Genomic DNA, 15,866 nt, shown 5'->3' with positions numbered 1-15,866 from the left:
GAAAAGCAACTGAAGAGTGTCATAAATTTATGCTGCAGATTTGCGAATGAGCTACTGTTACGCGAAGTTTGAAGGAGGAAAGTGTTCATCACCCAAATCCAGAAATCACTCCAAACAGGAATGCTGCTGTGCCCTGAAGGGAGAAGGCTGGGGAGACCCCTGCGAGCTCTGCCCCACGGAACCTGATGGTATGTCTGTCATCTGCATTTCTCTTTGGGCCATGCAGGGTGCAGACTGGCCATGATGTAAGTAAGACTGTAGGCCTTGAAGACAGTAACACAATATAATTTAATTGTAAGTTTAATTAGAGTGTTCATTAAAAATTATGTTATCTCAGGACCTCGGTAGTTATTTTCTTTTTAATTATGTCATGAATCACAGATGCCCAAGGAGTAGGCACAACATCTTAGGGAGTCTCGTTAACTTCCTCTGGTTTCTGGGCTTGTTTTGTCCATCATTTATCAATATGCACAGTATGTGGCAATTTGGCTACCTCAAAATGCTTGTGGAGAAGCTTGTAATGAATTGCTATTGTTCTATCTATTAATGAGTGTCTCCGCCACAGAGGCCTTCCGCCAGATCTGTCCTTATGGAAGTGGGATCATCGTGGGACCTGATGATTCAGCAGTTGGTCAGTTGCCTGTGCTGGATTCTCAGCATTTCTCAGTATTCTCAATCAGCTTCTTCTCTAGTTATTCTTATTTCTCTCCATCTATCTTGGAAAATTAAGTGCTACTTTTTTGTCACTTCATTTAGACAGCAATTATATCATTGCATTATTAGATAATCTATTGATTAAACACTGAAATGATCATAATTTGTCTTCATGTTTAAAAAAAATACCTTGTTATTCACTATTTTTTTCTCTTGCTTAAGATATGGACGAATGCAAAGAACCCGATGTCTGTAAACATGGACAGTGCATCAATACAGATGGCTCCTATCGCTGCGAGTGTCCCTTTGGTTATATTCTAGCAGGGAACGAATGTGTGGGTGAGTAATAAGTTTTCTTCCATTGGAATTTTACAAATTAAAAATTAGGCTATACAGTATTCACTGTATATCCATGAATATAGGTACCAAGATGGCACTGAAATAAGTTGTTTTGTTTTTATTTTTTTGAGACGGAGTCTCGCTCTGTCGCCCAGGCTGGAGTGCAGAGGCACGATCTCGGCTCACTGCAAGCTCCGCCTCCCAGGTTCACGCCATTCTCCTGCCTCAGCCTCCCGAGTAGCTGGGACTAGGCACCCGCCACCATGCCTGGCTAATTTTTTTTTGTATTTTTAGTAGAGATGGGGTTTCACTGTGTTAGCCAGGAAGGTCTCAATCTCCTGACCTCGTGATCTGCCTGCCTCGGCCTCCCAAAGTGCTGGGATTATAGGCGTGAGCCACCATGCCTGGCCTGAAATAAGTTTTATCTATCCACTCATGTATTATTCATTTAGAATACTAGTGAGTCACCGTCAGGTCCCAGGCACTGTGCTAGGCTCTGGAGCTGCAACACTGAACCAAGAAGACAAGTTCCTTCCTTGCATGGACCTTACAGCCTAATGGTGAAGGCAGACACTGGACATATCAGAAGAGATACCAGAAAGGACAACATCATAATGAAAGTCTTTGTGAAATTTTAAAAAAATTGTTAATGGTCATAATCTTATTCGATTATCAAATAAAAATTTTATCTGGATTCTTTTACATTTAGTAAGATGAAAGGCTATGTAACCAGTATACAATCTTTTTGTTGTAACCCTGTTTTTAAAATGTCAAATAATGTCTCCTCTGGCTGGCGTTTGACCCTTAATCAACACTAACTCTAACTTAAATCCAAGTATCATATTTAGTTATCTAAGAATTCCAAAGCAATTCAGTATAACATAATTAATAGTAGCATACATGCTGAGAGTTTGTCTGTGTGAATTAGAAAGTACTTTTTTCGTACAAGAAATCAGGTTATGTAGATTTCAGCTCCAGCTATGGCTGTGGGAGTTTAAGCAAGTTTTTAAGCTTTTCTAGGCCTTAGAATGTAATATTATGCAAGTAAATAACATTTCTAATTACCTTTGCAGCTCTAAAGATCAATGGTATCGGAATTTTTATTAACTTGAAAGAGAAATAGTATTCTTGACAGTGCAATGTGATTGAATGTTATAGTAGAACAAAAGCAAATATTTCAATGTTTTCTCCTCAGAATCTTCAGTTAGTACTAATATGTGCATATGAAATGACCCTCTTCGCCTAGGAGCTCCCCACCATAGCCTTTTGCCTTCACTTTTGACTTAAGAACCTCACCACAAGATACAACCATTGACAAGAGCCATTACTCTTCTGTGCCTTAGATAGCTAGAATATCAATGTTATTTCTTAAAATTATTTCTTTCCCAAAGGGAGATATTCTCCCCCAAGGGATGTGCCAGAATAAGAACGGTGAGTATTCTAGGTGGATGGATTAGAAAGCATATACACACACACACACACACACACACACACACACACATATTTTAGGTCTCTTTGGTAAGATTTGTTCTCTCCGCCTATGTTTTAGAGCGATCATAACCTAAACATATTTTTTCTAGCCTTTCCTCTGCTTAATGTAAACCATCTGGTTTCAACAGAATCAACAAAATCTACTTAAATCTTGATTTTATTCGATGTATTAATTTTACTTAACCTCTGGTCTTTTATTTTACGTAAGTTTAGCCTTTTATTTTATATCTGGCAAAAATCCATCATGTTTAAGGCTTCTTGGGGAGTGATGTAATGTAAAGCCAAACTGGGGATGTTATTTCTAGCTTTAAACAAGCAGAAACTTTTGACGGGTGATAGGGGCCTTTTTTTTTTTTTTTTTTAACCCTTAGAGCATCTACTCCAAGTAGAAGATTTAGTTTATAATGTGGGAGGCTGGAGAAACTCATGGAGAAGAGCACTGTAAGGGCTAGATGTCCAGGCACTGTCATTCTCACTGTCACTGTCACTGCCACTGCCACTGAGCAAGTCGAATTTCACAGCTATAAACCTGAGATAATAAGACATGCATACTCCTTTTTTGCAAGAACAGAATGAGAATTAAACATCACAGATCAGGCTGGGCATGGTAGCTCACACCTTTAATCCTAGCACTTTGGGACGCCGAGGTGGGCGAATTGCTTGAGGTCAAGAGTTCAAGACCAGCCTGGCCAACATGGTGAAACCCTGTCTCTACTAAAAATACAAAAATTACCTGGGCATGGTGGTGTGCACCTATAATTCCAGCTACTCAGGAGGCTGAGGCATGAGAATCATTTGACCTGAGAGGCAGAGGTTGCATGAGCTGAAATCACACCACAGCACTCCAGCCTGGATGAGAAAGTGAGACTCTGTCTAAAAAAAAAAAAAAAAAAATTACAGTTTAAAATCCTCTGATAGAATAAAAGGTATTTTCTCAATTCATCATGTTTTGCACACATTCCTGGTTTCTTGCAGATACTGATGAATGTTCTGTCGGCAATCCTTGTGGAAATGGAACCTGCAAGAATGTGATTGGAGGTTTTGAATGCACCTGTGAGGAGGGATTTGAGCCCGGTCCAATGATGACATGTGAAGGTACATCTCTTAAACAGAGAACAGTTGATTATATGTACTGATCATGGGAACAATTGGTTTATTACAAGTCTTAATATTAAATACAACTCAGGGTGTATATAATAAAGATCATCTAGGCCTGATGGGCCATTTGTTCATTCTTCTTTTGTGACCTCTTCTCTGTAGGGAAAGAGAGATATCCAAGAAAGCTACAGTTGTGTGCTCATGGCACATCTACACTGTATGTCACAGAGAGTTCTCGTTGGTATCTCCCTACTACTTATATTTAGATGCTCCCGTGTTGTTTAATACCTTCTTTCTTACTCTCACTTTCCTCTTCTTTCTGTTTGTCTCTCATGCTCCCTTTCTTTTTCTTTTCTCTTTTTCTCTACTTTTCTGTTTCTAGAAGCACTGCACACTAAGATACCCACCAACATCCTGTAGCCATTTGGAAGCGATCACAGCAAAAGTGGTTGCCTATAATATATAAGCATCTGAAAAGTGTCTATCCATAAGCCTGGTGGAATGTATGAAAAGAAGGAAAGGGAGGGAGTGTCTAGAACAGTGGCTTTCAAAGGATGGTTCCCAAGAGCAGCTGTATCAGCATCACCTGTGAACTTACTGGAAATGAACATTGTCAATCCTCATCCAAGACCTCCTAAATCAGAAACTCAGAGAGTGGGGTGGAGCCCAGCAGCCCTCTAGGTGATCTGATACGCTCTCAAGTAGGGACTCACTGGCCTAAGGAAAGAATGAAGGAGAGGTGAAGGCAGAGAATAAAGTTGGTAGCAAAGAGAGCTTTCATCATATATGATCCATCAATGCCCATTGTTAGAGTTGTGGTAAATCTTTAAAGGTTGTGACTAAGTCATGATCTGGGCTCTCACTCATGTTCTTAGTCAGCACTGGCCTTGGGGAGCAACATGATAGTTGAGATGGTCTATTTTGATCCTGCTTTTCCAAAACACATTCTGATGGTTCCAAACTCTGCAGTCTGCAGAAATCACTCTTTTTCCATTAATGGTAAACTCATTCCCATCTATTTAAGGTTTGAACATGGGCATCTGTGTAAACTGAGTGTCTCTGTCAGTATAAAATGATCTGGAACACTATTTGTTTGGGCAGAAGAATCGCTGTTATTTCACAGGAGCCTCTTTGTATGGGGAAAGAGAGGTGGTTAACAATATTGGAGGAGTTGGCTTCTGTGCTGACCACAATTGTTTTGGCGGAATGGGGCAAAACTGATTCCCACGCCATGTAACTGTAGGGAGTGACAAATGGTCAACCTGAGCCTTCAAAGCCAGAATTTCAGAAAAGCCTCTCATATGTTGAGTGGCCTGTAATTTCCCATCCACCTAAATAATCATTAATAATTATACCAGGACAACAAACATAAACTGGGACTGTGCTGGGAGAATCGAGAATGGAGAGTCACCCTACTTATACCAAATATAAAATAATCAACCCATTTTATAATTTCCTGGAAATGGGAGACCACTTGGTCCATTCATGTTTATGACAAGGAAGCACTGCAACTTTTGGTAAAAGTTTTAGAGTTTTTGTTCAATTGGTAGGTTCCCTTTTGTTGCTGTCCATGATCCCTTATTTTCTTACTCTCCTTTGCTGCAGATATAAATGAATGTGCCCAGAATCCTCTGCTCTGTGCCTTCCGATGTGTGAACACTTACGGGTCATATGAATGCAAATGTCCCGTGGGATATGTGCTCAGAGAAGACCGTAGGATGTGCAGAGGTGAGTCATCGTGTTCAAGGTCATCTAAGCCAGGAAGCTCTAACTCTATCTGTGAGGGGAGATGTCCCTCAAAGCTTCCGTTAGTAGGGGAGGGCTGGGAATTGGGGAATATAAATAGTCCATGGACAATACGGGAGTTGTCACTGCCACGTTTCCCCCTAAATTGTAGCTGGAAGCATCGTCAAGCCTTAAGTCGAGGACTGCACTGCAGATCCTCTATTATGTCTCACTGTGCATTGCATGCTCACAACATTCCAGTATTTCTACAAGATGTGGGAATACAAAGAAAAAGACATTTCCCCACATTCAAAAGACCCAATATGAAGAGATTGAGACAGATAAGTTCTCATAATACAGTGTAATAAATGCTATGGTGGTTATATATACAAAATGATCTGAGAACACCAAAGGATATTCTATTTCAAGAATGGGGTAACACGTGGAATCTACTTTAGCTAAACCATCTGCATGAAAAATACCTCCTAAACACCTGCAATTTCCTAAGCACTGAACTAGGCTCTATTTCACAAACTTCAGTAATCATTGAGTTTGCTTGTGAAGAGCTCTGATTTGCTTCTACCAAGATCTTAAATGAACAGACACCTGTTCTCTCAAGATGGCATAAATATAATTTTGCATAAGGGTGGGGAAATTTCCTAAATGCAAAGTTCTAATAATATGCAGAATAAATTTCAAATGTCTCAGCTCAGAGCGTGTAAAAGGGAAAGATAAAAAAGAAAGAAGTGCAATAGGACAGAAAGTAAAGACTGAGGAAGGCCCAACCAAGTCCAGAAGAGGAAATGAAGGAGGGAAGAACCAGTAGAGAATAAGATATTTTAGATGTTTGGCTTTTCATTAAAGTATAAAAACCATATATATATATATGTTTATATATAAACCTGGGCTCTGTGTTCTTGTGACACTGTGTTCTTGGCGAGACCCATTTTGTTCTATATATAAACATATATAGATATATGGTTTTTATATTTTAATGAATATATGTTTATATGTATGTATATAAAATAGTCATTCTACTATTGTATCCTATTTATTAATATTATCATATAAAAATAATGTCATATTGGCCAGGTGCAGTGGCTCATGACTGTAATCCCAGCACTTTGGGATGCCAAGGTGGGTGGATCACCTGAGGTCAGGAGTTCGAGACCAGCCTGGCCAACATAGTGAAACCCTGCCTCTACTAAAAATGCAAAAATTAGCTGGGCATAGTGGCTCATTCTTGTAATCTCAGCTCCTCGGGAGGCTGAGGCAGAAGAATCACTTGAACCCAGGAAGTGGAGGTTGCAGTGAGCTGAGATCATGCCACTGTACTCCAGTCTGGATGATGGAGTGAGATTCCATCTCAAAAAAATAATATCATATTATAATATATTGTGTTATTATTATAATTATTGCATAATGTAAGTGTTGGTTTGTTACTCTATTATAATCCATTATGGTTATAGTACTGTTGTTATAATTATTGCATTATCATATATTGTGATTATAATGCTGTTATAATTATTGTTGTATTAAGATATATCCATTATATTATAGTTATATGAGGCCCTTTTAGTTCAATTAGTCAACAAGAATTAGAAATCATGCCTCAACAAAGGAGTATAAAACATAAAGAAAGGGACAGCCAGGCGTGATGGCTCATGCCTGTAATCCCAGCACTTTGGAAGGCCAAGGTGGATGGATCACTTGAGGCCAGGAGTTTGAGACCATCCTGGACAACATGGTGAAACCCCGTTTCTACTAAAAATACAAAAAAATTTAGCTGGGCATGGTGGTGCATGCCTGTAGAATCCCAGATACTCGGGAGGCTGAGGCATGAGAATCACTTGAACCTGGGAGGTAGAGGTTGAAGTGAGCTGAGATCGGGCCACTGCACTCCAGCCTGGGCAACAGAGAGAGACTCTTTCAAAAACATAAATAAATAAAAATAAATAGAAAATAAAGGAAGGGGAAGGGAAAAAAAGCATGATTAGAATCATGCTTCTTGAAGAGGTTATCAGTTGATTAGGGAGCAATTTCTTCAAGTTCAAAGGTGGTTAGAAGATTCCTTTCCATTCTTTAGAGATCATACTCAACACAGCAGAAGGAAATACAGCCAAAACTGAAATAACATAAATGAAAATTGGTTACTTACTAACATTTTATGTTTAAAAGTCAGGTAATTAAGGCAGATATATGCATTTTCTTTGACAAATTTGTGATCGTACATTTTTTACAGACGAGGATGAGTGTGAAGAGGGAAAACATGACTGTACTGAAAAACAAATGGAATGCAAGAACCTCATTGGCACATACATGTGCATCTGTGGACCCGGGTATCAGCGGAGACCTGATGGAGAAGGCTGTGTAGGTAAGAGGATCCCTGTGGAAAGAGCTTTGAGTGCATCAGAAGTGACAGTGGACAGAAGGAGCCTGGGCTCTATGTTCTTGTGACACTGTGTTCTTGGTGAGACCCATTTTGTTCTCTTACCTCATGTCAAGACTCTCCATGGTGGTGCCCTTGCCTCGTGATCATTTGTGAATTCCAAGAGCACTGTCATTGTCCCTCTGAGCTGGCCTTTCTCTACTTTCTTAACCCATTTGCTGCCAGGATTTGAACAGCCTGCCTTTTCTCTATTCTCCTCCTTTACTTTCCGTACTCTCTTGTTGATTTGGGGGTCAATTCTCCCCATCACATTGGAATGCCTCCCTATTGACTTAACTTTGCTACCGGTGCCCTGACATTGAATACAAATGCCAGGTACCTCTGAATCAGGAATCTCTCGAAACCATTGGGATCTACCTCCAGAAAATCTGGTCTTGTCGAGAGTAGCATCCAGGCACTGATTTTTTTTAAAGCTCCTCAGCTGATTCTAATATGGATCCAACATTGAGAACTTCAGCTTTAGACCAGGAGTTGGCAAACTACTAGAGCCTACAGGCCAATTCCAGCCTGCCAGCCCACTGTGTGTTTTTATAAATAAAGTCTTATTAAACATAGATATAACCATTCATTTGCATATTGTCCGTGGCTACTTTCATGCCACAATGGCAGAGCCAAGTGGTTGCAACAGAGACCATATGACCCACAAAGCCTAAAATATTTCCTATTTGACCCTAACAAAAAGTTTCCTGACCTCTGCTTAGATAATAATTACAGGAGAAAATTATTAAAACCTTCTCACATGCATTCTCTTTCTTTTTAAAAATAAATGGTGTTATAAAGATATATTTTATGTTGTTATTCAAGAAGATTAAGAATTCCATTGCCCTTTTGCTCTGTACAATACAGACTGAAGCAGTAATTAAAGAACAGACTCTAAAAGCACAGAAAAAGAAAATATGTAGATTAATTGTCACACACTGGATCCTCCTGGATCAGTAATTCTCAACCTCAGCTGCACTTTGGAATCGCTTGGGGAGCTGGAGTCCAACCTCAGATATTCTGATTGAATTGGTCTGGGGGTGGCTTGGGCATTGGGGTTTTGAACCTGTTTTAACACTGTTCTGGATGTCACCTTCCAACTTTCTGTCTTTCCTAGTGAGAGAGAGCTCCATCTGAGGGACCCCGAACTATTCTCAAAGGAAGGGAAGCACCTCAGCAAATTATTTTTTATCTTTCTAAATAATCATCAGATAATTCTAAGAATCTGTAGATATTTTAATGTTTTTTTAAACCTGGGAAACTGAATTGTAGTTTATGATTTCTTAATAATATTGTTGAAATATTACAATAAACACAACCTATATTGAAGATATAATCTAGATTGATCTCAAGATTAATCTAGACAAATTCCCCCAGATCAGTGTTGACCATTATAGACATTATTCTAATATGTATTAAAATATTTCTTTCATATGCTGATATTCACATTTCTCCCTCTTCACTTGAAATAACCTTTTGAGAGTCCTTTTTGTGTCCAAATATGAGAAGATTCAAATTTTACTAAATGAAAAATGTAAGTGCGCATAAAATGCCACCATCTATGTTTAAGTATATAAAATGCTATCAGTTATGCTTTTAAAAGATCAGAAGTGCACACACACATATGTACATTATGTATGTATTTGCTTTTATATGCATAATCCAGCTCTGGAAGGATACATTAGAAATTGGCCCCAGAATTGGTTGCTTTTCAGGAGAGGAGTTTGGTGTCTGGAAAACAGGGAATGAAAGGGGTACCTTTGCTGAATCCCCTTTTGTGCCTTTTTAATTTTGAACCCTGTGAAGAGATAAGCTATTTACAAACTATATAGGAAAGAAGGAAGAAAATCTATTCTATAAAAGATTCAGATGGCTCTTTCTGTTTTCAGTCCTTCAGTGGAACCAAACAGTTAAGAATGAATGAAGCCCCTTTCATGCCTTTTAAATTTTGAGCCATGTGAACAGATTAGTGATTCAAAAGCTAAGTTAAGAAGGAAAGATGAGAGAGAGGGAAGGAGGGTAAGAGGGAGGGAAGGGAGGAAGGAAAGAAAAAGGAACAAAGGGAGGGAAGAAGGAAGGGAGGAAGGAAGGAACCAAGGAAGGAGCTCCATCCTCTATAAAATAGTCAGATGACTCTTCTTGTTTTTGGTCCTTCAATAAAATGAAACAGATGAGAATGAATGTCAGACGAAGCCAGGGATCTGTGAGAATGGGCGCTGCCTCAACACCCGTGGGAGCTACACCTGCGAGTGTAATGACGGGTTTACCGCCAGCCCCAACCAGGACGAGTGCCTCGGTAAGTACAGTTGGCAGCATGTTTTCCTAAGCTCAGCCTCCACACTGGGCTGCCGGAAACCCAGACCTCTTATTTGAAATACGAGAAAATGTCAAAATCTGAGGAGGGATAAAAAATGTTCATATTTTGGAGATGCCGTAGTGACTGTGATTGTCCATTGGGCTTAGCACCACCCTGCAGCTAAATTCTTCCTTTGCTAATTGGATCCTGAATCACTTGTTTGGAATTTCTTGGCTGCCTTTGAAGCCCTTGGTGATCAGGATCCACTTCCATATGTTCCTCTGCCCCTCTCTCTGTAAGCATGGCTATTCCCCTGTATTTCTGGGAGCAGAGAGAGTTATAAGCTTGTCTAGGCCAATGTCTTTCTGCCTACTCACTGAATGTCTTATTTGTTTCCCTCAGACGTCATCCTTTCTCTTTTACTGCTGTCTCCAGCTTTCCCCTCTTGCTTCTTCTCACCCAGGGTAAAGTGTTACATCCTTTTTTGGTTTTTATATCTGACCAAATTTTTAATACCTTGTTTGCTCTTAAAATTGCCTGACATCCCCTTTGCCATATAATGTCCCTTCCAGACAATCGGGAAGGGTACTGCTTCACAGAGGTGCTACAAAACATGTGTCAGATCGGCTCCAGCAACAGGAACCCTGTCACCAAATCTGAATGCTGCTGTGATGGAGGGAGAGGCTGGGGTCCCCACTGTGAGATCTGCCCTTTCCAGGGGACTGTGGCTTTCAAGAAACTCTGTCCCCATGGCCGAGGATTCATGACCAACGGAGCAGGTACTTCATTTATAGTCCAAAAATACTTGCAGGGAATCTGTTTGTTTTCTGTGTGAAAAACAGATGAAAATACAGAATCTGCAATATGTGGTTAGGTTGAGTTGCACAGCTGAGGCCAACAAAAATTCTTCATTTTGGAGTTTTAGACATTGGAGGTCATGCTGCCAAAGTGGCCTTGGTCCACTTGATTAAGCCGTGTGTGCTGAGGACTCTCCCTCTGCATTCCAGCAAGCCTTCAACTTTTTCAACGGAAGTTTACTATAAGTCAGTTGGCTACTTGGAATATAATTTTTTAAGTTTTTCGATGAACTTTGAAATAAATGATTATTAAAGGCCCAAAACAGTCCACCAAGATGTGGAACTCCTAAAACTGGCCAAACTATATTGCATAAAAGAAGTATAAATCATGCTGATATCCTGGCAATTAAACACGATTGCATCTGGAAAAGCACAAGCTCCTTAACTGAAGCAGGATAAGGAGAATGTTAGAGTGTCTAAGGCAACTCTAGACATTTCTAGGCCTGTCACTAATATGATTCCTGTGTTTATCAACTGTAACTACAATTGGTTTTTAGTTCATAAAAGGACTGATAAAAGGTGAGAGCTTTTTTGAGCTTCTTGGGAGGGAATTGGAAGTGAAAGGGGAAGAAGGAGGTTAAGAAGGATTTGTGTTTATACGGGAAAGATGTAGCTGAAGGCAGAATAACGAAACTGGAGGTGATTTAAAAAAAAAAAAAAACAACAGACCTAGAAAGATAAGATGGAGTGACCAAAAGGAATTTTTGATTCTTTGGAGGATATAGCAATAAGATGGTCAAAAAAAACTCATTTCTAGAGACCAATAAGAGTATGCTAAATTGCACTTTAGAGTAGACTTGTAAAGGTCAGATACACCCAGCTGTTGGTATAAAATGGTTATTTGGCAGTCAAGGGCTGCAAACCCACGTGGAAAGTGCTTGTATTGGCACTTCGCCAACCAGTAAGGCGGTAAATGGGTCAAGATGTGGAGGACAGTGGCCTTAATGCTCAACAGTGCATGTTGACCCAATCTTTCTCTCTGTGGTAGAGCCATGAGTAAGGGTCTCCCTTCCTTAGCAGGTTGCAAAAACCCAGCACTGTCATCCACCTCAGAGCCCTGGTTAGTTTTCTCCCTCATCAGAGGACAGAAGTTCATCTCATTTCCCCAATATTATGTAATTTGAACTTTTTCAGGATTAACCACAAATACAACAAAAATAATGTTTAAAAAAAAAAAAGAAAGAAACCTTACTTCTTATTTTGAGCATGCAATATTAGGGGGAAAGTGGGGTTTCCTCATCAAAAGGATCTGCTTCTGTGATTTATTTATGAGATATCAGCAGGAGGCAAGCTTAATGGCATGAGATGACACAAAAAGCCAAATATGTTTAGATGGGCTGGCTGTTCTATGGACCCAGAAGAGAAAAATATACATTTGGAAGACCAATTGTTTTTAAAGTTTTTCTGTAGCTGAATTATTTTATCAATTATAGTCTAATGAAGTTAATTGTTTGCCTTTTGATATAGCTACTGTTACATATTAAATTTATGCTGTCATCTTTACTGGTTTAATTTCTTAGGCCCAAAATATAGTAAGACAATTTATTAGTATGTACACTGACGTGACCCCCTGCATATTAATGTTGTCAATTTTATGATATATTGCTTATCTTAATTTATATTTGTTAAATTACAGATATCGATGAATGCAAGGTTATTCATGATGTTTGCCGAAATGGGGAATGTGTCAATGACAGAGGATCGTATCATTGCATTTGTAAAACTGGGTACACTCCAGATATAACTGGGACTTCCTGTGTAGGTAAGTGTCTATTTCTGATGGCTTATCCTCAAGTGGAAATTTTAGATTATGGGGTAAAAAAAAAAAAAAAAAAACAACCCAAAGCTAAAAATCTAAAAAGTCTATGCAGTTTCATAGGAAAGCATAGGACAATCATCCAAGTCTACACAGAGTTTACTTTTTCTTTCCCCAAAACTAAAATTCTTTGTTAGACCCTGTGGAAACTGAGCATGTAGACATCATTTTTAGATGCACAGTCATACTGTATTTCTTTGATCGTAGATCTGAACGAGTGCAACCAGGCTCCCAAACCCTGCAATTTTATCTGCAAAAACACAGAAGGGAGTTACCAGTGTTCATGCCCGAAAGGCTATATTCTGCAAGAGGATGGAAGGAGCTGCAAAGGTAAAGTAGAATTGACCATTGCCTCTCACCTAGCTCCTGACATATGGCTGCATTCCTTTGCCTGTAAGGACTCCACAGGCAAGCCGAAAGACCTGTCCTGCAGGCGGGAGGTGCTTCCCTGGGGTTAATGCCTCCATGGGACCTACCTCCTATGCTGGAGGGAGGGAGGCTAAAGCCAGGGAGACTGTGGAGGACCCATGGGAGCAGCCATCCTCACTGCATGCCCCCTGGGCATCCATGGCGGCCATCCATGACGGTCTCAGAGATAGCAGGGCCAGTTCTCAGTGGCTCTAGTGGGGCAGATTCTTGATTGGTGACCTCCTCTCTGCTTTCTGGTTTTTGTATTTATTCTTTATAGCTGTATAGTTCAGGTTTCCAGGGAGGTCCTGCCTCGGAATAATCAGTGCCATGATCCTAGAGGACATGGTGCCAAATGAATTAGGTGCTGTATCCAGATTTTTGTTCTGCAGAAAAAGTCCATTGCTGCCCTCTAGGAGCTTCCCTGAGACATAAATATCACGCAGAATTAAGAACCAGCAAAACTCTGGGCAGAAATCCCTTCTCAACCAGAAGTTATCCTTTGCAAAAATTGTTTGGTGTAAATTTACTCCTGTAAACTTCTTCCTCAACAATAAGAATGTTATATTTAGTGAATAGCACTAGTGAGTCATACTTAACAATAATTTGCAAAATGAGAGATTTGGAGAAGAAAAGGTAGACCAAGTGGTAGACCAAGAGATATCATGTCATGCCATGAAACTTTGAAGGAAATATATAGAAACGTACAGAAGTAAGGAAGGTAAAGGGTAGAGTGGAGTCTTTTTTTCCTATTTTTTTCTCATAAAGCTTAAGTTCTTCCACTTACTTGGTGTATATAACTAAATATCAAATGAATGATGCAGCTGTGTGTACCACTGAATCTGAGAAGAGGCTAGAAGGGTGGAGGGTGGGACCAGCACATCCCCACGGAGATGGATAGGATCCAGATTGGAGGAGGGGAGAGGAGAGAAGTGGAGAGCAGCAAGAAGTTGGGCTCTTGACCTTTTTCCTGTGTCTGCTGAAAGGGAGAGTTAAGAGGCATGTAATAGAGGATGACATCATGGGCAACTGCCTGAGGCCTTCCTGTGCAGCACAAAGCCTGTCTAATCCTGTAGTTTGGGGAGAGGAAGTTGAGAGACCTACTTACACATTCTAACCATCTTAAATGAACAGTTGCTCATAGCTTTGTTCTTCTCAAATGTGGAACTTATTTTACATCTGGGGTCACTGTGAGTTCTAGGCAATGTGAAGCTATAACTCAGAGCCATAAATGTATTCGTATACATGAAGAACCAAATTCAACGGGAAAATATGTCTCATTGTATATATTATCTGTAACAAGCAAAACAAATTTATAGCATTTTTTCTAACCTCTGGGGGCAGAAAATTCTCAAAAGTTTCTAGCAATTAAAAGATGAAAAATGAAAATGCATCAATAAAGTTCTGTTTATGGCTTTAGGAGTGCAAAGAGCAACTGCAATTTTTACATGTCCACTCACAACTTGTCCCTTTTCCTATTTTTTCTCATAAGGTTCAAATTCTTCCACTTACTTGGTATGTATAACTAAATATCAAATGAATAGTGCAGATAGTTGCGCCATGGACACTGAGAAGGAAGAGGCCAGAAGGGTGGCCGTGGGAGGAGTATGGGAGCAGCACATCCCCAATGAGAGATGGGTGGGATGCAGATTAGAGGGGAGAAGAGGAGGAAGGGCATTCTTGGAGGCAAGAGCAGTGAGTGCTGCTGTTCTTCATGTGCTGTACTCATGAAATAGTGTTAGGAGAAATCACTGAGTCATCTTCCTCACCTGTTGCAGGTGAGCTTCAGCCAATGTGTCATCATGCTCAAGCCAAGCTCCTTGGGCCATAGATAGAAGAAACCAGTCCACAGGCTCTGAGAAAGCTGAACAGAGAGTGCATATCCGTGAAGCTCTCAGCAGTGGAAAGAGCACAGGACGGGCTGCATTATAAGAGAAGCTGGAACTAGGACAGGTCTTGGGAGGGTCTCTCAGTGTAGGTCCACTCTAGACATTACTCTAGCCAGGAACTGGCCCTGTGGAGTGGAAGCAGTCACTGGCAAAGCTAGTGATTTGATCTGCAGCTCCAACACAGTTGTGCAGATGGTGGGGGCATAGTGGTTGAATTTGTGATAAAATAAAGTCACTAATGATTTTTTCCTGAATATGTGGCAGTTTTAAAATTATCATTAAAATTTAGCTAGAAGTTAGAATACAACATTTCATCTCTTGATAGTTTGAAATAACATTGGAGTTAAGAATGCAACTAGAAGTTGAGGCATTGAGGAAAGAGGCCTGGTCAAAGCAGAGGGCTTTATGGAGATGTGGGAAACAATGTTGGATAAACACTGGACGCAGTTGTCAGTTTTGGATTTTTGTTTTTCTTTATTTATTTTTGTTGTTGTTGTGTTTGAGACGAAGTTTCACTCTGTTGCCCAGGCTGGAGTGCAGTGGTGCGATCTCAGCTCACTGCAACCTCTGCCTCCCAGGTAGCTGGGATTACAGGTGCGCAGCACCACACCCAGCTAATTTTTGTGTTTTTACTAAAGACAGGTTTTGCCATGTTGCCCAGGCTGGTCTCAAACTCCTGAGCTCAAAGTGATCAGCCTGCCTTGGCCTCCCAAAGTGCTGGGAATACAGCACGCTCGGCCTGGAGGCAGTTTTACTAAAATGCCTTTAGCTATTAAAATGAATTTTTCCTTTGCTTTGTTTCCTTCCTGATTGCTCAATTTTGTTTTATCCTAAGAAGAATCCCTAATTAAAGAAATCAGATTTT

At 40.1% G+C, this 15,866-nt stretch overlaps 1 protein-coding gene across 4 annotated transcripts in view; it reads left to right on the top strand.

Moving 5' to 3' along the window:
• FBN1 (fibrillin 1) overlaps nt 1–15,866 on the top strand; it is a 241,687-nt gene that overhangs the window by 213,335 nt on the left and 12,486 nt on the right. For 3 of the 4 annotated variants that reach the window (XM_050797099.1, XM_050797100.1, XM_050797101.1), the window contains 10 exons: nt 39–188; nt 566–631; nt 877–993; nt 3,460–3,579; nt 5,188–5,310; nt 7,550–7,681; nt 9,906–10,031; nt 10,604–10,810; nt 12,525–12,650; nt 12,912–13,034. In XM_050797099.1, coding sequence (XP_050653056.1) covers nt 39–188; nt 566–631; nt 877–993; nt 3,460–3,579; nt 5,188–5,310; nt 7,550–7,681; nt 9,906–10,031; nt 10,604–10,810; nt 12,525–12,650; nt 12,912–13,034 — 1,290 coding nt within the window. The other variant, XM_050797102.1, reaches the window with a different exon arrangement.

The sequence above is a fragment of the Macaca thibetana genome, chromosome 7 (genome assembly GCF_024542745.1).
Source record: "Macaca thibetana thibetana isolate TM-01 chromosome 7, ASM2454274v1, whole genome shotgun sequence".
Taxonomy (NCBI): domain Eukaryota; kingdom Metazoa; phylum Chordata; class Mammalia; order Primates; family Cercopithecidae; genus Macaca; species Macaca thibetana.
Note: the sequence above shows the minus strand (reverse complement) of the source record. Positions and strands in the feature narration are given on the sequence as shown.